The sequence below is a fragment of the Sarcophilus harrisii genome, chromosome 3 (assembly GCF_902635505.1).
Source record: "Sarcophilus harrisii chromosome 3, mSarHar1.11, whole genome shotgun sequence".
NCBI lineage: Eukaryota > Metazoa > Chordata > Mammalia > Dasyuromorphia > Dasyuridae > Sarcophilus > Sarcophilus harrisii.
The window spans coordinates 296,353,796-296,377,052 of record NC_045428.1 but is presented as its reverse complement, the minus strand read 5'-3'; the positions used below and the strand labels follow the sequence as shown (position 1 = coordinate 296,377,052).

Genomic DNA, 23,257 nt, shown 5'->3' with positions numbered 1-23,257 from the left:
AAGTCTATTGGGATTGCTTTGGATCACTGAAGAGAGAAGAAACTAGTCTTTTGTGGTTGATCATTGTATATTCTTACTGTTATTGTGTACAATGTATTTCTGGTTCTGCTTGTTTTGCTTAGCATCAGTTCATGTAAATCTTTTCAGGCCTTTCTACAACCAGTTTGTTCATCATTTTTTATAGAACAATAATATTCCATTACTTTCATGTACCACAACTTGGTTAGGCATTCCCAATTGATGGGCATTCACTCCTTTTCCAATACTTTGCTACCACAAAAAGAACTGTTACAAACATTTGTGCACATTGTTTTCCTTTATCAAATTTTTATATAAATAATTGTTTCAGATTTATAAGCATACAAATCATTCCCCAATTGATAAATGGTCAAAGGATATTAACAGAAAACTTTCAGATGACAAAATTAAAGCCATTTACAGTTATATGGAAAAATGCTCTAAATCACTATTGATTGGAGAAATGCAAATTAAAACAACTCTGAGGTACCACCTCACACCTCTCAGATGACAGGAAAAGATAATGATAAATGGGAAAACTGGACACTAATGCATTGTTGGTAGAGTTGTGAAATGACCCAACATTCTAAAAAGCAATTTGGAATTATGCCCAAAGAGCTATAAAATTGAATACTCTTTGACTCAGGAGTGCCATTACTGGGTCTGTATCCCATATTGGAGAAGATTCTTTTATGACCAAGAAGAATTTATGATCAAGGAAGAACTATAGAACATCATAAAAGGCAAAAGTGACAACTTTGATTACATTAAATTAAAAAGGAGTTGCACAAATAAAAGAAATAGAAATAAAATTAAAAGGGAAGTACAAAGATGGGAAAAAAATCTTTACAGCCAATATTTCTAATAAAGGTCTCATTTCTAATATATATTTATGTAATCTTCTTGGTCATAAAAGAATCTTCTCCAGTTAGATCTTCTCCAAAGATCTGAATAGATAAATCATCCCTTGTTCTCCTAATTTGTTTATGATATCATCCTTTATGACCAAATTGTATATCCATTTTGGGTGTTAGGAATGTGAGATGTAAATCTCTGTTGAGTTTCTGACATATTATTTTCCAGTTTTCCCAGCGATTTTTGTCAAATAGCAAGCTTTTATGTGACCCGCAAATTCATTTTTTGCATAATTGCATATATTTGTTATAAAAGAAGTCTTCTACTTGTAGGGGGAGAAATGAGTTAATGGATAGCAAACTATGTAAAAAAACTATGTAAAAAATTAGAGCATCAATGAAGCATTTTTAAATACATAGAAGAAAACAAAAAGAAATATATAGGCAAAAGCACAGATAGAAAAAATTTCTTATTACCTTTTTTAATTCTCTCTGTACATATATACATATATATATAGAAAGAGATGTGATATGGTGAATGAGGGCTCTGGAATCAGGAGAACCTGAGTTCAGATCCAACCTCAAACTATTACTAGCTGTGTTAACCTTCAGAAAATCAGTTAACTCTCTTTGCCTCAATTTTCTCATCTGTAAAATGAGCTGGACAAGGAAATGGCAAACCACTCCAGGATCTTTGCCAAGAAAATCCCAAATGGGGTCATAAAGAGCCAGACACCACTGGAACAACTTAACAAAAAATATAAGAGTTATGTATATGTGACCATCAGGGAATGTTCTGGAAAGGAAAACATCTTGCAGTATATGAAAATAGATACTGATTATTGATGATCACAAGCAAGCCTGTGCCTGTATAAGATTCTATAGCAGGATTAAACTCCTCACCCTATTTTACCCCTCTTCCAACTTTCCAAGAAAATTTAATTATACTTTTATTCCACTTATTCAGAAAAAACAGTACATATATGCTCTCTGTTTCTTCCGCATGGTTCATATATAGAGTTCCCTCCTAAGGAGTCAATTAATTTATCATTTATATTTTTTGAAAAGGACCGTTGGGCCAGAATAAAGAAGAGACGGGACAAATTCCTTATGGAAGATAAATATATACGATTTTACTAGTATTGTGATTTATTTCTAATTACCATTTATCACTAGATAAGCTATGAGTAGCTCACTCCTTGGGACCCTTGATCTATTCCAGAGTACCCAATTACCGTTAACATCCTGCCCTTCAATTTGATAAGACATGTGAAATTAATCTGTATGGTATCACCATCCATTGAGTCATCCAAGTTTATTACCTTTGATTCCTGCTTCTCCCTGACTGTGCATCTTCTCATTTTGTCAAGGTTTATTAAATCTGCCACCCCAACATCTCTCACTTCTGTCCCCTTCTTTCCAATTATACACTTACCAGCATAGCTCAGGTCTTCACCATATCTTGCCTAAACTACTGCTATAGCCAATTATTACAAAATTGTAATCACTGTTGCCTGTTTCTTATCTTTTCCTTACCCATTCCACATACGGATCAAAATAATCTTTTGTTAAGACAAAACTTTTTTTTCACATTTGCAAAGCATTTTCTTTGTGAACTCTCTCTCTTTTTAATTAAAGCCTTTTATTTTCAAAATATATACCTGGACAATTTTCAACATTTACCCTTATAAAATCTTGTGTTCTAAATTTTCCCCCCTTCTTCCCACCCCCCCAGATGGCAAGTAATCCAATAAATGTTAAACATGTACAATTCTTCTATACATATTTCCACAAATATCATAAGATAAAACTTTTTTAAAACAACCTTTTTAAGCAAACCTCCTCTGCTCAAAAATTTTCTGTGACTCCCCCTCTTCAAAGGAATCAAATACATATTACTTTAGAGTCTGGCATTGAAAGCCCTCCACAGTCTCTTACCTACCTGCCCAAATCAAGATGAATCAAGTAAAGTTAAAATGCATTTATTAAATATTTGTGATGTGACAGACAGTGTACTTAGTACTTTCCAGTCTTATTCCATGCTACTTTCCTTCTGAAGCTCTATATTCCAACTTACTGTACTCCCGGATGTTCCTAAAGTCAGTGCTTTATCTCCTAACTCTGCGTATTAGCACAAGCCATGCCCCATGCCTGGAATCTGCTTCTTAGAATCTCAAGAACCAGCTCAGATACTCCTTCATCTAACTTTCTCTGTTAGCCTATCAGTGGTTCTCAAAGTATGGTCTAGAGAATCCTGGGGATCTCTGAAACCCTTTTAGAGGGTCTACAAATTCAAAAATAGTTTTTATTTCCAATATGGTAAATGTCTATAAATATAATCCAGATAAACAAAAACTCTTTGGAGAGATCCTCAATAATTTTTAATAGGATAAAGATACTGAAAACAAAAGTTTGAGAACCACTGGCCTAGTTGATATTGTTCGTGTTCATTGTTTCTCTTTCTTTTGCTTTCTCTCCTCTCCTCCCCCCTCCCCCCCCGCTCCATTTTCTTTGTATCATAGTTATTTATGGACATGTTAAAACTACAATTTCCCCAATGAAGTATAAACCCCTGGAAGGCAGAAACTTCTATTTTTAATCTTCATATATTCAAACCTACTAGTTCAATGCTTTGAACATCGTAATAGGTGTTTAATAAGAAATGATTTTTTTAAAAAATTGATTGGTGACATGCTTTAATATTGAACAGCAGAATCAGTGGCTGTTTCAAAAGTGTGGAAGTTATGTTAGTAGAGTATATGTGCAGTAGTATAAAATAGGAAATAGGGTCAGATACATATATACATACATATGTGTGTATATTCCTTGTGCTCTTTTGCTGATATAAATATGATATTCATTGATCTATCTATTTTTAGGAAGAGAATTTGAAGGAGAAGAAGAGTACCTGGAGATCCTTGGAATCACAAGGGAGCAATCAGGCAAATATGAGTGCAAAGCTGCCAATGAGGTTTCCTCAGCAGATGTCAAACAAGTCAAGGTCACTGTGAACTGTGAGTATGTCATGTATGAATCACAAATGCAATTAGCACAGAGGTCTGAGAAAATAAATTCCAAAGATTCCAGATAACAGTAGCCAAGGGCATTTCAGGTTAAACAAAAATTCTATTCTGGTCAGAGCTGGGTTACATTTAGATTTTCCAATAGTAAAATGTGGTCCTGAGATCCGAGAACACCTCTGCCAAGATAATCACTAAGAGATTGTTTTTTTAAGAGCTACAACTAGGACTGAGTTATTGGAGCTTTGTTCCCGGAGGCCAAAAATTAAAGGAGCATTATTTCAGCACTTAGATACAGCTGAACTTAGCATCTACTTAGCAGTAACAACTAGTAAAAACAGGAATTTACAAAATGGCTCCTGAGTCTTAGATGACCTCTTTCTTCCCCTTAGTTCCCCAGACTCTCTAGAAGTGGGATATATGGCTATGAATATAAATGTATATACACATAAATAATTGAACTACATTACACATAGAATACAATAAATGTAATTTCTTATTGGCCTGCCATATTATTTTTATATTCAGACAGCATAAGGATCAAATAATTATAAACATGGATAAAACAAACCCAGAAATTCAGATGTCCCCAATTCTTATGATTTTCAGAGGCTATATTTCTCTCCAAAGAAGAATAACATATAAATAATTTTATTTTCATAATATATTTTTTTCAATCAGTTGCCAAATACATAGGGATATAAATTTAAAATATGATAACTAAGTTAATACTGACTTCCTGGATGACTCTGAGGTTTTGATCAAGTCCCTTAACTTTCTTTGTTCAGATGCCACAAACTGTCATTCATATCAAAGGATTGAGGATTGCTCAATAATATTATTGATTATTTTAATATTATTAATAATATGAATATTAATGATAATTTCATCAAAATGACTAGAAATTATGTTCACTAATATGCATTATTAGTAGGTAAATAAATAAAAGCACTTTGAGCCTCTAATAAAAAGTTTATCTGTTTAACAAAAATAAGAATAGAAAATAAAAATGAGTGAAAGAAGAAGGGGAATGAAACTCTGTGATATGTCACCCAGCAAAGCATTTTTTAAATTCACTTATACTGTACAAAAAGAAACATCTTTCTACTGAGATATCTCCATTTCAAATTTTTACCTAGTGACAGGATAATCTAGCTGCCCAGGCCTGCCCTTTTGTACAATCACTGAATTCCCATTCTGAAGTGTATGAAAGTGGATTTCCACTCTAGTTCCATTACTTTCTGCTTTGTTATATTCCCCATTCCATTACACTCATCTGGAGTTTGGGGGACAGTCTCTGAAGGAGGTTGTGAATCTCCTGCATGACAGATGTTTCAAAACAGAATTGTCATCTATCTGCCTTACATGTTCAAGGAACTGATATTCTAGGAAAGAAGGGCTTTATTTAATGGCACGTGAGTTATCTTAAAAATCTTTATTTTTTTTCATAGCCCTCTTGACTCTTATGATATGTCATTATTATTAATCTTCAATAAAGAAAAGAGAGAGAAAAGACAGGGAAAGGGATCAGGAAAAGAAAAGAGAGGGGTGGACAGACAGACATTTATAGTTTCAGAGACAAATTAAAAATTTCCATGCTATAAAGTGCTTTGGGACTTTTTCAGATGAAAGGCATTTTCTCTGAATGTTTATATAAGTTTATAATTAGGTTAGTTCACTTCTTTTATGTGCATACATCCTCACCAATATCATCTACCACTTTCCTGACTTTTGGAGTTAAGATTTCATTTTATATTAATTGACCTTCATCTTAATTAGATTGCATGGAGCCCAATCATGGAGTACATGGAAAATATTTATGCTTCCATTGTGTGAAACTTCAAAGTGGCATGGATTGCAGATTGTTCCTAAGATCAAAGCTATCAGCCTAGGCCATATTATTAGTGCAATTAGTCTGACATTGCTCCTTCTTGACTATCCCCAAAGTGTAGCATAGAATGACCAAATGACAGTCAATTTTCAAGGAAGAGATTTTATGAAAATTGGAGACTTTTTTGCTAGTGACAACTGAATCACAAAGTAGAAACAGAGCTACAAGCTTCTATGAAATTCCTTTTACCTATTTGTCCATAAATCTCTGAAGAGAGCCCCTGAGAATCTCTAGTATTTATTATCACAACTAAGAAATATTTCACAAGTATACTGTGCTATCTCAAAGTAACCTCTAAATTTGATTTCAATCCTGAACAAAATTTAGAAAGTACAATGAGACACTAATTCCCTTAAGAATCATCTTTCTTCCAATATATTCTCAGACTGAGTTTATGTGACACTATAGCAATTGGTTGAAAACTTTTAAAAAATCAATTCATCAATAAGTTGTTGCAACTATACTATTCATCTTGACTGATTTGAATGGTTGTAGAATACAGATAAAGATGCCAAGTTTGATTTTTAAGGAACTAAAGGACATTGTAGAATTATTTTTATGCAGAAAGCAGTGTATTGGGAGAAAGGCTTCAGTGTAAAAAACAAGATGAAAAGGACCTGAAAAGATAGGGATGAACTCTAATCCATGTCTGGAATTGGGGTAAAATGGTATTACATAAATAATATACAAAGGGAAGAAGTTGGGGCTACTGAAAACTTGAAGGTAAGAAACAGTTTTAAGTTTTTTGTTTGTTTGTTTGTTTGTTTTTTGAGAAAGAGCATTCTGTTGCAGAAGCAATTGCTTATTTTCCAAGGAATGATTAGATGGACCCATGAGTGATGTAATAAACAAGTGTCAGTGGAAGAGAAAAGTCATGATGGTGACACAGAATGAGGGGTACTGAAGGAACTTAATAACAAAACTATCTTCCGTAGGGGGTGATGATGATGATGATGATACCAGCTAGCATTTACACAGGACTTTAATGTTTGCAAAAGATTTTACAGATATTATCTCATCCTCAAAACAGTCCTCAGAGGTGTGAAGTCCTATCCACTTCTTTGTTATGTTTTCCTTCAGATGTCTTAAGAATCAATTCCCCGATGTCTTTAAATCTGTGTCACCTCTAGCAAAGACCTCATCTGTATATATTTGATCAAAACTATCTTTTTTTTCTTCAGTAGCATTTTTACTTCTGTTAACATAGTCAGGACTATGGTGAATGTTAAGAGTCCAAATATAGTGTTTCCACAGTCTTTGATGGTGAAAAAAGACTTTTTAGAAAAATTTCTGTAGATCTCCATCTTCCATCTGTTTACTACCCTCTTTTTAGTTCAGTTCCTCAATTCCCACCAGATGACTTTCATTGATTAAGTCTCTTGCTAAGCTTTCTTTGAATTGTTTTTCCTTACATTGCTTCTTGTTGGTTTATAAGGCAATTCTACTTAAAATCCTCCACCATTATCCTTTGTGGGATTTTACAAATCCTTGGCTTCTGGCTGTCTCCAAATGGCAAATAGATGAAGTGTTTATTGTGGCCATTTTTAGGCTATTTTGGTATCCTTATTATGGAAGTTCATTTAAATTGCTTAAATTTCTAGATATAATTGTTACAATCAGTGTCAATGATCTTTATTCAAGCCAGTGCTCATTTTTCAGTGTCAATAATTTTGCCTAATCAATCAGGTTTGGCTTCTTTTAATTGTATGCAATGTCTTCATTTTCATTTTAATCTTTCTTCTAGCTTTGTATTAATTTTAATATTTTCTCTAATAAGTCCATTATCTGACTATACACATATAGTTAATTCAAGAATGACTAACATATCAGTAATCACTTGTTTTGCTTCTGTTAAAATGTAATAAATTTCAATTTTTAGGCAATGTTATTTAATGCCTGCCATTCCTAGAACATTCCCCTTTTTCATGAAGAAAATATTCAGATATATAGACATTTAATTTCCTTGTACTCCATAAGTATTTTGATCTTCTAATTCTATATTCCTGAACCATGTTTTACAATATATTTTTCAGTGTCCTGGGCATCCATGCCTAAATTTGCATTCAAGTCACCAAGAATCAAAGTTGATTCTGCTTTAGTCCAAAGGGTCTAATTGAGTGTGCATCACATAGCACTGTATACATATTGTAGTTTTTTCATGGTGGCCTTTTTTGGGTAGAGGGGCAAATATTTATCATAAGATAACTAAATATGCAACAGAATGTTTTTTGTAGGCATGGTGAACAGCAATTCCAACAATTCCTTTTCCTGGCCCTCAGAGAATCTGTGAGCCACTTTTTGATTAAGCTGCAACTTTTTTCTGTCTTCTGGTGATGATTATAGATAGAATGCAATTTCAAGATTGACAATCATTAGTGCTTCAAGTAGTGTGGCCATTCATTGATCATTGAAATTGGCTGTCACATTTAGAATACTGATAACTGAGCTAATGTTGGGAAAACAGCCTAACAACCATTTGATTCTTAAATCCCTTTGACTAAATTTTCCACCACACTACCATCATCAGTAAAAAAGCAAAATGGAGACCATAAAGGATTCAAAGCCATTTCCTATTTTTCTTTGTTTCATGTAGGGCCATGGTCAAAAGATTCATCACAAAATTACTAGTTTAATGACAATGAGCCTTTTGTGTTTAACCAGGTGGATCCATTGGCAGGATAATACTGGACGGTTGTATACTTATTAAATTTCTTGAAATAATATAGATCCTTTTTTGGGAAGAGTACAGTGGTTGGTGAAGGGAGGAGGAGAAAAAAAGAGAAGATTAAGAGGTTTTTTTCTCTTTATTGTAAAAGCATTTTCTTCCTCTGAAAAATTATACACTTCACTAGTGTTCTTCTAGTGCAAAAGGCAGACTAGAACACAATCAAGAGACAGCATTTTAAGATCTTCAGAGAAAAGGCACAGGAAGATTCCTAGGTACTGCATTATTATTACTATGATTATGCTACATGAAACTTTATGGCGTGTTTTATGTTCATCTAAATAGCTTATACTTAGTAGGAGATTGCATTCAGACAAATAGCTACATACTCAGCTTTCCATCAATCAATATACTTCTATGAACCAAGTAAAGTGAATTATCCATTACAAACTTGACATGTCACTTACAGAGAGACTTCATTCTATTCAGACAGGAAGATGAGCCTTCATTTTTTTCTTCTATGGACTTAATTTGAAAGAGTCATTTAAGTACTCTGTCCTCATATATGATTAGTTTTGTAATGGGGAAGTTAAACTAGATTTTTTCTGCCTTCTGAACCTTTGATAGTAGCATCCTATCCATTCTAATTGAAGAATTCATCTTATTGGTCATAAGAAATAGAAATAACTCATTAAAATTTCAGGTACCAGATGGAGCTTAAAGTGCATGAGAAGTGGAAATGTCCTCTGATAATAGTGAACTATTCCAAAAGTCACAAAAAAGAATAACAATGAACCTCAAACCATCACTTTATGAGAATTTCACATTATAACTACATTTTTAAAAAGAAATTTTAACTGTACTACAAAATGTATGCTTCCTTATTTAATTACCTTCCCTAGCTTTATCTCCTCAGAATGCATTATAAGAACATTATAAGGTGAAAGACAGCTTGAAATACTAAATAGAGGACTAGTTTCAAATTCTGCTACTGATATATACTGGCTTTGGAGCCTTGGACAAATTATAAGCACCCAAGCTTCCTAAGAATTGACCATTGAAAAAGAATTGTTTATATGTATTAGTTGCAAAGTTTTTCCTCACCAGGAATTCCCTTTGCCAATGAAAACACAGATTTAGACTTTTAAAAAGATTAAAAGTAATGACTTTGTTATAACAGCATGTTCTTTAAAAAACATTTTAAATTATTTGGCTTCATTCACCAATAGTGTTACTTGTATACTAATATGATTGGGAAAAAAGAAAAAAAAAATAGTGTACTTTTGTACACTAAAACATAGGAGAAGATGGTAAGGACCATAATTACCAGGGCTGTGAGAAGGGAATAAGCCTTGATGTCTGTTTCTATATCTAACTATATATCTATCTGTGCATACATGTATGCATGAATGCATACATTTGTCTATATTATCTGACATATCTATATTTAAATGAAGATACAGATATATATGTGTCTTTATATATATTTGTAGTCACCTTTCTACAAAGCTGGACTCTGAGTTCCTTAATCCCATAATAAGAGGATACAAGAAAACAAAAAGTGTCATGGTTGTACTGACACGAAGAACAGAAATGCCCAGTATTCTATAGAGAAGGTGATAGTGGCAAGTTGAAAATACTTGAGACTTGCACAGTGCCATTACTATTTCCCCATGCTACCAGCTCTCTCTTCCCTCCCATGCACTCAGATCATTAATGCATAGACATAGAACAAATATTTGTTCATCACATTCATTTTATAAATTGGGAGATTTTGCAAGAAGAAGAAATCTCATGACAATTCATTTTCAGGACTGGAGAGACAACTAGTATTTCCAGCCAAATATCAAAGAACCAAAGTGTAAATTCATTAAGCATTGGCAAGCAAAGTGCCAGAATTACTGAAAGTAGTGAAAAACACCAATGAGATACCAACGGGAGACACAGTGATAAGAACACTGTTCAGACAAGGAATTTAGGGGCAACATTGGCCTTATTTTCTAGCCCACAACTCTAAAAATCTGTAGAATGCAATCAGCCAAAAGGATACTAGGGTGGGTTGATTCTTCCATGAGGAAACATAAAATAACTTTGTATCAAAGGTAGAGAGAGAAATAGTAAATGAAGAATAGTAAAAGCATAGGAATTCTTTGGGGAAATTTCTAGCTCAGAGCCGACATGCAAATCTCTCTCAAAGTGATCATTTTTGACTGTTATTAAAGATAGAGACATAAACATTATTGCAAAGAGGAATAAATCATATTACAAATCAATACATGTAGTAGGCAAAGAGGGAGAGAGAGAAAGGGAGAGAGAGATAGAGAGGTTAATGATAAGGCAACTTTAGTAACTTGCTTAATAGGCACTGAAAATTAAGTTTCTTCCGACTTGGCCACCAGAGAGATAAAAACCAAAAGGGTATTGAAGAGAGGGGAAAAAAATAAATAGGGAAAAAGTCCTGGGTTCCTTGCTCCAATGATTGTCTTATTTTTGCTGTCCTAGTTCCCTTTTGCTAAAGATTCTTAAAGCCTGATCCCTATATTTATGTAGCATTTTATAAAGTGTTTTCCCTCACAAAAACTTTGTAATCTATATACTGAAAATATTAACCCCATTTTGGTAATGGGAAAATTAGGGTAGAGAGAGATTATCTAATATGACCAGGGTCAACTTTTTTAGAGTTGGTAGATGTCCAAGAAGAAAAAAAAAAATAGATCTCATGATTGACCGGGTTCCACAATCTTGCCACCAACCAGTGCCATTTCTGGGTTTTATCTGAGGTTTGTTAAAAAAAAAAAAAAAAGACATTCACTAAAAGATTTCTTTTTTAAAGCAACTTGTAAGTTTTCAACTAAGGAAGTCTAACTATGTTAATAATGAAAAGCTACATGCTCAGGTCTAAAGGTATGAAGGCTTGCTGTCCTGTTTTCTGAGACTTTACTGTTTGGAGAGAACTGAATAAATGAGTGAACCATTACTGTGATCCAAGGGAAGAGAGCTGAATTTAGAATCAGAGGAACTGTTTTCGAATACCAATTTCTGGTTATCTGTGTGAATTTAAATGGGTATATCATCTGGTCTTTCTAAGTGTTTATTTCTTCATCTACAAAATAAGAAGTTTGGACTAGATACTCCTAGGTTCAAATACATGATCCTTTGTTTCAAATAGCTTGAAGATAATGAGGACTAAATCCATAAATAGAGTAGAGATTATTCAGCACATGTTCAGAATAATTCACTTAGGTAGTGTTTTTATGGCATGGTCCTTTTGTGGAGGAGGATCTACTTTAAAAGAGAATCCAATTTACAATTTACAAATGGCTAGCTTATTCCTTCACATGTTTAAGGCATTTTTAAAAATCTTGGGCTTATATGTTTATAGATGGCCAGAAGAGACCTGATCAAAAGTACTTGCAACCTAGACCTTCTGTTAATAAATTAATGATATCCATATTAAGATAAACCTGAAAAGACAAAAACTAAATCAGAAGTTATAAAGTGATTTAGTGATTTTACCTTTTAAGAGCAATTTCTCCAGAGTTGAAATCATAGGACTGGAATCTAAAACCAGGAAATTTTTGTGAAGAAATTGTTCCTTTATACCTAAAACTTCAGGGACTTTGCTGTATAGAAGTGATTCAGTTATCCCCCAACCTAAAGGGATAAAAGTTTAATCTCAATAAAATACCCAGCTTCTTCAATTTCTCCAAACAGGATTTTGTTTTGTCAAGCAAAGACAAATCAGATGGGTCTCTGAAAAATTGGGCATTTTCCAGTGTGGAGAGATTGGGCAAAGCTTATCTGTCCTTTAGAAACTGATGTGTTTACAAGAAAATGGACCCATCAGTGACAAGAAGGTATAGGTTATTACAATATTCAGGGTGAGAGAAAAGATGTTTTTAGCAAAGAAATTCCATACTGAAAAAGAATGAGCAATGAACATAAATGAAAAGGAAGCAATCAAAGAGACTTGAAAATAAATTAATTAATTAAAAAAAGCAGGTCACAAAATGAATATAATATTCCTATAAAAGAGAGAGGCAGAGACAAAAACAGAATGTCCTATATCTGACAAAGACATATACTGACAAAGACCATAAAATGTCGAGAAAGTACCCATGTAAGTTCCCTAAACCAATGAAATCATAGGTTATCCATATCCCTCTATCTATCTATGTCGTTGTTGTGGTTGTAGTTGGAGGTAGCTAGATCCAGTAAACAGAGTACCCAGGGCTGAAGTCAGTAAAACTCATTTTCCTGGGTTCAAATCTGACCTCAGACACTTCTAGCTGAGTAATCTTGGACAAGTCACTTAATCCTGTTTTCCTCAGTTTCCTCATTTGTAAAATGAACTTGAGAAAGAAATTCCTAATCACTCCAGTATCTTTGCCAAGAAAACCCCAATGGAATCACAGAGTTGGACATGATTAAAAATGACTGAACAACAACATATATATGTATCACATTTACATGTATAAATATATATATATATAATGTTTATTTAGCAACAGGTTGTATTAAAAAACAGGGAAAAGGTACATTTGTTATTCTGCTATCCATGTCTTTGTAAATATTGATTTTTCTTTGAAGATCTGAAATATAAAAAGCCTTATTTTTGTTTGTTTTGTTTTGTTTTCATGCTGTAGATCCTCCTACTATCACGGAGTCCAAGAATAATGAAGCTACCACAGGGCGACAAGCTTCTCTCAAATGTGAGGCCTCCGCAGTGCCTGCACCCGACTTTGAGTGGTACAGAGATGACACCAGGTATTTATTCTGCCCAATATGATTTCTCCATGGCCAGGGCACATGTTTCAAGAGGCAAATAGAAGTTTTTATTCAAAAAATCAAATTATATCTGTATTTGAATACAATTTTAAAGGAATCTTGAGATTCGGTCTCAGGCCCTACTTAAATAAGCAAGCAACCAACAAAAACTGAGAACACGGTTGGGTGGTTGAATAGGCTATATATTCCTTCCACATTCTCCCCTTTCCCTATCATAGAGATCAAGCTAAATTGGAACTAGTCTCCATTGGCAGTAGCCATCTACTCTATTAATTAAAATTAGATAAAAAATGTAATGGAGATGATTCAGAGAGTAGTGAACTGAAACCACTATCTTTCCCAGTTTTCCCAAACCCCCACAAATGTGAATCAGAATGAGATTCTTTATATTATATGTTTCATTGGTTTACTTACATTATCTCTTGCACTCTCAGGATAAACAGCGCTAATGGCCTTGAGATTAAGAGCATTGAAGGCCAGTCCCTCCTGTTGGTGACCAACGTCACTGAGGAACACTATGGTAACTACACCTGTGTGGCTGCCAACAAGCTGGGAGTCACAAATGCCAGCCTAATCCTTTACAGTAAGTATATCACAGATGAGGAGACCCAGTTCAGTGGAATTAATTACATTACAAATTTCTCTGCTCAGCAAAGTGGAACACCATTATCTCACAGATCAAAATGTTAGGCAAAACAAGAAATAAGTGAATGAGAGGGGACAATTTCACATGTAGCATTCATAATTCCTCCATAAGGAAATATTTGTACATGAATGTGATAGCATCTCTCTTTCTCTGTGATTGTTTAGTTTTAGGATTTGGACTTGTGTATTGTTATTGTTTTTAATTCAGATTGTTTGAAGCAGCAGGGATAGAACACATTTTTCTTTGAACAGGTTGATGTTAGCTTTAAAAAATATATATGAGACATAAGAGGGTAGAGGATCATGGCAGTTGGAAAAGTGACAGTTGGTGAAAATGATTGAGAGAGAAACATTCAGTGAGAATTGCATAAGGTGACTGAGAAAAAGAAGATGTAGAATAATCAAAAAGTGTTTTCAGCATTGCATGGCAAAAGAAGAAAGGTTAAGGAATTAAACACTGAGATGTCAGAAAGAGAAAAATCTAAAATGAAGGGAAAGTAGGAACATGTTTATTAATAGCTATGGGAAATTATGTTCTATGGATCCCTTCTGAGGCTATAGTTGAAATGGTAAGGAAAAGACACAACGACCCTTTTCTGAAGAAGAATCAGAAACAGAAGTACTGTGAATCGGTGATTTTAGAATTATTGATGCTGGCAGGGATGTCCTGGATCAGTGTCTCTTTAATTAGCAGGATATTACACCTTAGATATGTGAATCCCTGAGTAAGTGGGATGTGTGGAAAAGAAGTGCTAACGGGGAATGCAAAGACACCTCTAGAGGAATCTATAGCACCAACAGAAGTAAAAGGGGTAGAATCAAGAAATGGTTGATAAAACTTAGAATAGGGTCAAGGATAATATAAATATACTTCAAATAAACAAAATGATCCTTGATTTACCCAATGTGAATATTATTCCCACATGCAAAAGTTGTAAAACTATCATAATTTAGGAGATTAATTAATTGGGAGATAAATAATCCCTATAGTTTGGTTCAGCAAAAAGAACTCCTCATTTCTGGCCAAACTGTCTGGTAATGGGTTCCTCCTTATGTAAATTTACAGCTTTTCAGTAGATAGGCATCCCTTATTTTTGGTGGGACATACTAAAATATTTATTCTAAAGGCATAGTCCTTGAAAATCCAGGATCATTTTCATCTCTTCAAGACATATCAGAGGAAGATGTTTCCATCTAGCAATTAAAAAAAAAAAGGAGGGAAAAAGGAGCAAAGATGATAATACTCCAAGCCAAAGGATCAATAGAACAAATGGAAAGCAATAAATTATCTTATCTTTATATTGTTTAAATTACCGGGGGATATCTGCACAGATGCAGTCCAGAAACACTGTGTCTATGGGTTTGTCAGTGAACATGTGCAAAGTTATAAAATGAACTAGCTATTGAGCATTGCTTTCCCTTAAGCCAGAATTGAGTAAGTCCTTATAAAAGAAATTTTCAAAAAAATTTCAAATAATGAGCAGTTTGAAACCATTCAAGATCTAAATTCAAGTGTGTGTGTGTGTGTGTGTGTGTGTGTATACGTGTGTTAACCACACTAAATTTGGCCTTCACTTTGTTATTCATAACTCTCATTGACTTCAGTCAGTGACAGTTTAATGTGACATGGGTACACAAATGCTTTGTCAAAATGAAGTTTAAAATTCATGCCCTTCTTTACTTGTCTCCCAAGACTGAATATCAGTGTTTCCTGCTATAGCTGCAGACATCAATAACCCCTAAGACACCAAAAGGTTATTTAAGAAATATACATCCCTACTCTATTCTTGACATTGTGAGTCCTTAAGTACTAGCAAAAGCAACATAAGCTATTGAACTTGAGGAGTGGGGAAGGAGGATTCATCTGAATAAGAATGAATGCTGAAACCTGGAGATTGAGGAAGAAAGTGATGATTGGGAGGAAGCTGGAAATTGATTGATGAAAGGAACTGGGTAATGATCAAATTATATCAATGGATTCTTTCACTTATATTCCACCTTGAAAAGAAAATATTTAACAGTTATGTTTTTATAAGAAAGGGACAAAAATGGACTAGGAAATATGAGAGATTAAAAAGAATGGGTAGTAGATGAGCTGAACCAAAGAGAATAGAGAACTACTAATGTGATGAAGAGAGTCCAATTCCACATACAATAATTTTAGTAGCAAAAGGTTTTTTAATCTCCTTCTTAAATTTTTCAGAGACTTATCAAAGAAACTAAAGTGGAAACAGGAAGGCATAATATTCTAGGGTCTTAGAATTTTCCTCCATTGTGGAAACCCTCAGTTTAAACAAAACTTTGCCAGAATTCTGGTACTAAAATACTCTCAAGTTATTGTTTTTAATGCCTATAAAACCAATATAAGGACATTAAAATACAATCTTGAGATATTTCAGGTCTTTACAATATAGCTTGACAGACATTACTCTGAGGTACTGGTTAGAAAAGCTACAGGTGGGAAATTGGGGATGTATTTTAAATAAACTCATTGTCCTTGGAGATTTGGGGGATTCTAAATGACACTTTCAGTACTAAATATTATCTAATAAATGCTTTCTGAATGATTGATCCAAATTAAACTTTAATAAAATATATTCACCCTCAAAATTAAACAAAGTGGCAAAGATGGATACAGTGTGGGATTTGAAGTCAGCTAGAATTGAATTCAAATTCTGCCTTAGACCTCTATCTACTAGTTTTATGACCCTGAAAAAAATCACTTAATCTTGGGTCACTTAACCTTGCTCAGCTTGTTTATTCATCTTTAAGATGGGGATAATGATAACACATAATTCACAGTGTTATGGAGATCAAATGAAATAACATATGTAAAAATATTTCATAAACTTTAAAGTACTTTGCAAAAGCTAGTTATATAATAAATATTTATTATTATTATTCAGCTGCTGGTACATTTGATCTACTTAGTTTCCAAACTTATATTTAGCATGCTATTTGGAATTGATTACGTACCTCATCAGAAAGTTATGAAACTTTATAATCATTGGGGAGTTAGATAGTCATATTACCTGTGGAAAAGAGTTATTAAAAATCTAAATAATAAAATTTTCTGTTCTCTATATCAGAGGCAGAGAAGAAAAAAGGGGGATTGAATTTTTTTAAAAAAACAAAATCCTCTCCTGTTCCTAAAACAGGAATATCCTGTGGATTTCCTTCCTTGTTCAATTTTGAAGGCTATATTGTTTCTTCCTGCAGAGGAATGATGAAAAAATTACCTCTTAATATTAGTATCTGTATACCTGTATCAAAATATGTAATGTTCACTTCATATGTTCACATGCATATAGAGAAGATTTAATTAATAAAGGAAGAAAGCATATTCTTGGAGTAGTCTTAGATGCACTTTTTCCTTATCATAATCCCTGATTTGCATAAGGCCAGGCAGCCAGACAGTGCCCAAGAACCACATTTTCTCTGGTGAGCATTAGCTGACTGTGAGCACTGTGTGGGCAGTGGGGTACTCTGCTGACTAAGCCAATCTGGAGGAGAGGAGGCAGCTGGCAAAGCCTCTGCCAGACCCAGGCAGCAGCAGGTATAAGCTCCTGCTCAAATCCCTGGAAGAGTTTATGATTGTTCATCATTTTAAGGAGTCAGTAGATTTTTTAACAGTGTCCACTGTGACTTTGAATACAGTGTCAAATCAGGGTCACTTGTTCTTCTTATACCCTTCTTTTTCCACTTCTCATTCAGACATGGAGAAAAAAGTAGGAAACAGGGTTTCAGAAATGGAAAAGTTATATTTAAAAATATTTTTGTGAATCATTTTTTCCTTACAAAGTCAATAATTTCTCTCTCTCCCTCTCTCTCTCTCTCTCTCTCTCTCTCTCTCTCTCTCTCTCTCTCCCCTATAACTTTTCTTACTTTCCTCATAATTCTTCTACTCCATATAGTCAGAAATATACAAAATCTGAAACACGTTCTTCAACTTCAGGAAAAATTGTTTTCCTTCTTCCCGCTCCTTTTTTTCCCTTCTCCTTTCTATTACTTTCCTCCCCTCTTTCTTTTTTCTGCCTTTCCTTCCATCCATTATTTCTTCCTTCTTTTCTTCCTTTTCCCATTTTTGTTTTGTATATTATACTTCATCATAGTTTGGAAGGTTTTTCCTTTGCTTTGTTTTGTTTGGAAAGCCAACGTGATGTAGGGATATAGAGAAGACGCCTCAGATCAAGGAAGACCTGTCTTAAAGAACCAGGCATTAGTCTTTTTTTTTTTTTTTTAATCAGTACTTTTTCAAGATCATTACATTATTTCACAAAAGAATTACTAGTGTCAAAGGATTAAATATTGTGGCTCTCTCCCCATCAAGAGCTTATGAACATTAGGGAGGCACAAAAGGAATCATCTGTCCTAATCAACTCATTATTGCTTTGCTTAGTTTTTCCATGTTTAAAAATTAATACTAGTTGAAATACCAGTAAGCTGATACTTTTTAGTATCCCATTATATGATACCTTAAACTTTAGCCAATATCCAAATGGCATTTACAAGATGATATAGATAGGAGCCAAAACAGATCATGTAATTTTGAGCTATTTTAATAGAAGTACAGTATCAGGAAAGAAGGAAATAATAGTCTCTTTGTATCCTAACTGTATCAGACCACACCTGTGACTGTGAGTAGTTCTAGGTGCTATATTTGCCTCTGATAAGGCAGAATATATGCAGAGATGGATGACCAGATAAGGATAAGGATAAGGAAACTAGATCCTTTCTCAAAAGTAGACCTATTGAAGAAAATAGGAACATTTAATCAAATAACCAAACAAAAATACTTATTAAGGATATACTACGTGCCAACCACTATGCTGAATGCTGAAAAACCAATATAAAAATAGAGATCAGTGCCTGATCTCAAAAAAAACTTACATGCTACTCAGGGAATACAACAGGTACACTGATAAATAAAATCAGTGTGTGTACCACACACTGGTCCCTATTAGGTGGATGCATGGGACAAACAAATTTTTGGTAACTGAGAGGGTCCTCTAAAGAGATGGTACTTGAACTGAGCCTTAAAGGAAGCTTGAGGGTCCAAGAGACAGACAAAGAGGTAGAGTTTGTGCAAAGAAATGGAAAGGGGAGATGTAGTTTCATGTAAAGGGAGCAAGTAACTCAGTTTGTCTGAAAAATAGAATGGGAGCAGGGAAAAACAATATATAATTAGCCTAGAAAGACAGGTTCAAGGGAGATTGTAAGGGATTTTAAATACCAGAGATTTCTGTATCTTATCTAAGAGCTGATGGAGAGTCATTGAAGCTTCTTAAAAAAGGGAGGGGATGGCACAATCTGAACTGTTTTTTAGGAATATTAATTTGAGAGATAGGTGGAGAATGGATTGCAGAGAAGAAACATTAAATAAAAGGAAATCAGTTAAGAAGTGATTTCAATAGTCTGGACAAAAGGTGATAATTGTGGTACAGAAAGGGATGTATATGGGAGATAGTGAGGAGACCGACTGAAAAAGAGATGCTTTAGGAGAAATATGATAGCTATAAACAAGAATTTAAAGGGCTGCCATATAGGGAAGAGAATAGATTTAATTCTGTTTGATTCTGAAAGGCCAATGGGTAGAATTGAGAGAGGCAGATTTCATTTCAGCATAAGAAAACATTTCTTAACAATTAGAACTGTCAAAACAAAACAAAACAAAAGTGGCTTTATCTCTTTAGAGGAGCCTCTTAGTTCCAAAAATTTATTTGTCCCATGCATCCATCAAATAGGGACCAATATGTGGTGCACACAATGATTTTATTTATCAGTGTACATGTTATATTCCCTGAGTAGCATGTAAGATTTTTGAAATCAGGGAATGTCTGTATTTTTATATTAGCTTTTTTCAGCATTCAGTACAGTGGTTGGCACATAGTATATCCTTCCACTCTCTATAGTGGAGATTGGATGACTGCTTGTCAGGTATATTGTAGAAACAGTTTAAGTTAAACGACTGCTGATGTTGCTCCCAACTCTGGATTTTGAATTTGCTGTTAAAGTTGAAATCAGGTTTCTGATTATTTGATTTCTTGGTCTGTTGTTGAGTTGTACTTTCCCACTATAGTATCAGCCACCTCCAAAACCCAGAGAACAGGTTAATGTGATTAGTACCCTGAGAAAAACTGGGACCGAAAGATTCTGTGACTTCCATGCAAAAGGTGCTTACTACATCCTGTTTCATTTGGCACTCTTAGATTTGTCCAGAAAATCAGAGGTGTAATAATGAGGTATACAGGTATAATGGGATAGGGTGGGGAAATAATAATAGCATTGGAGAGATAATGGAAGAGTGAAGCTAAAAAGCTGGGATGGAGAAGAGACTAGGGAGTGATCAGGCACTAAGATAGCATTAGGAGAATAAAATAACTAATAAGGTGTAATGGGAGGGATGATGATTACAGGGTGGAGTTAAAATGATGATAATAAGGTGAGAAGAAATTGAAAGGGTGATGAATAGAAGGTGGGAGGAATGACTTAGCAATGTTATAAATGGCCATATGAAAATGAGGGCACAGACCATTTACCCAACTGTGAACAGTGTGAGAAGAAAATATTAAGTTGAGACATTTAAACAGCCTGAATAATAATAGTAATAATGAAAATAAAATAAGGTAGATGGAGTAGAACATAGGATAGTGCTCTCCTACTGCTGTATAAATGCTTTAAGAAGTCTAGATATTTCTTTTCTAGGCTGGAGATATGCCAAATTACTAGTAGAAGTTTGAATTATCTACTCGATTCTTAGATGAGTAAATTCCAATTGTTCATTGAGCTATTATTGACCTGCTGAATTGTAATATGCTTAGGAAACTCATCATTTCAGATTAATACTTTCAGCTTATCCAAACAAAGTTTAGTACTCTGCTGTTCCAAATTTCAAGTGGCCAACACGTTATTAGAAGTTGTATCCTTACAAAGTCTAACTTACTTTCCATAAGTTTAGAGTAGAAGATGATAGAATAGAAAATATGCATGCATATATGTGTACATGCCCAGATATGTGGAAATATATCTATAGAGAGAAAGGGAATGAGGAAAGAGAGAGTGTGTATATCATAACCATAAGAGAGTGATAGTGGATAAAACAGAGAGACTGTTTTGGTAGAGGAAATTTCATAATCTGAGAGTTCCCTTGATCAGTGAAATCACAGGCCTAGTCTAGATATACATAGATATTTATGAGATTTATGAGGTGTCCCCAGCACTGTATTCAAAGAGAGAAAGAGGGGCCCTTTGGATGCATTTAGCTAAAGGGAATAAAAATAATAGAAGACAGAGGCTTGATTCAATGAGTCAGTTTGCAGAGAGAACTTATCAGAAGGTGACACAATTCAATTTGTATTTTAAGGTCAGATGAATAACCTGTGAAAGGCAAGGTAGAAAATGGAACAAAAGGGTGGTTTTTAAAGAATGCCACATTTTCTTTTCATCTTCGGTGCAAAGAGTAATGCCTTGTATACAGTAGATAAATGATAAAAAAACTTCTGGAATTGAATTGAAATAAAAATGCCCTTATTTCAAGTTTTAAAAGTCATATTAATTGCATACAAACTTTGTATTTAACCATAAAAAGAAGTACCTCTCTTTGACTTGACAAAAATCAAACAAGTTAGATTAGCTGTCAAAAAACTTCAGTTTGGGGATGTGGTGGTAATATTTGTGTATGAGTCAGGAAACAAAAAAAGAAGTGTTTTGTATGTGTATACACACACACACACAAATATATATATATATATATATATATATATATATATATACACACATATATTCTATATATGTGCATATATATGAAACACACAAAACATATATATATATATAAAATAAGAATACATTCACATCCATATGCTGTTTATTATAAATATGTGTAACATACACACAGAAAAACACTTCTTTTTCTTCCTATCTTTAATGTGAAAGAGACTATGGGAAAGAAACTGTTAGTATTTAAACGTGATAGCCTTATGTCTATCTAAACATTGTCAAAAAAATTATGGAATATAATAGTTATGACAGCCAGGTTGGTGAAAACGAAGAAGCAAAAAAACATGTTAGTTAAGAAGCTTGATAATGTAAAGCATTTTAAAAGTATTCTGTGTGGTGGATTTGATGAAAAGAATTGGGATGGACTGATAGAGAAGGGTGAATTAAAATTGGTATGAGCATTTAAGAGGAGAAACTATGTCCAATGAAGCTTGATTGTCCAATGGTAAGACTAGATTTCAGAAATCACTACACTAGGAAATGGTGTTATTGCATCATGTGATCCATCAGGTGGTCTAAACAATGGTGGTCTGAACTCCAAATGTCTTTTGTTGAGAAATACTACTTTTTAAATGGTATCTTCAACTGGATAATAGTTTTCCTAATAAAAGGTAGGCACCATTTAGTACTGCTACTTAACAATTATTTTGTTTTTTCTCTCCTATTTCATAGCTAATATTTGGTTTTCATTGGATAGTTTTTCTTGAGGTATTCTATTATCAACAGGAGACATACAACATAACCTGTCAGTGGAATTACATCTACCATTTCTAAAATCCAGTTAGAATGGAAAGTTATAATTTTATATTTGCTTTATAGCTAGAAATGAGAAGTTCACTTGTATATATTTTTCTTCATGACACTTACTGTTTTTCCCCTTCAGAGCGAGTTTTACCCACAATCCCCAACCCTAATCAAGGTCAGTATGGTTTCTATCACACTATGCTATTGCAGGGTCATTCTCCATCATCTTCATGTTTAAACCTAGGGAGGGGAAAACAATTCACAAAATTCACATTCAATAAGAATCATTCTTCTTGCTTACACCTTCAGATAGAACACCAATGATAGCATACCTTCAAATGTGATAGGCATGATACAGTTCAGTGACCCTGTTTAAAGTATTTTTACACTTTATAGCTGCTGTCTGGTCTGCTAGTATTTGATCAGGAGTCAGGGTGACAGTACCAAATACCCAGAAATAAAGCTGTTCAAAGACTTTTTGCTTTATAGCAGCAGCAGCAGCAGCTAACTACCCAAATCTCCCTTTTTAATGTGAAAATCAACTTAGTTCTATATCCCCAAGAAACAAGAACAGATAGATTAACTACCCTTGCATGTGGAGAGCTAGCCAATCTAAACCAAAAGGTCTTGATAAAATTAGTGGAAAATCTTTTCACATATTGCCCAATTTACCATATTATCTGAATTAGATAATTCTAGGACATAGGCTCTTATGCGATCTTCTTGAAAGTAATGGCAAAGAAGCCAAGGTGAACATTTTGTGTTCATTTTAATAAATCTCTGCATGGACAATCAAGTTAAATTATGCCATCTGTATCAAATTTAGATGCAAGCTACAGCCACAGCCCTATAACTT

At 33.9% G+C, this 23,257-nt stretch overlaps 1 protein-coding gene across 3 annotated transcripts in view; it reads left to right on the top strand.

Annotated features, from left to right (window-relative positions):
- The window catches only part of LSAMP (limbic system associated membrane protein), a 771,452-nt gene that overhangs the window by 704,258 nt on the left and 43,937 nt on the right, over window positions 1-23,257 (top strand). For 2 of the 3 annotated variants that reach the window (XM_031959689.1, XM_031959687.1), the window contains exons 4-7: window positions 3,752-3,886; window positions 13,095-13,215; window positions 13,671-13,819; window positions 22,541-22,576. In XM_031959689.1, the coding sequence (XP_031815549.1) occupies window positions 3,752-3,886; window positions 13,095-13,215; window positions 13,671-13,819; window positions 22,541-22,576 (441 nt within the window). The remainder of the gene's footprint in view (window positions 1-3,751; window positions 3,887-13,094; window positions 13,216-13,670; window positions 13,820-22,540; window positions 22,577-23,257) is intronic. The other variant, XM_003763605.3, reaches the window with a different exon arrangement.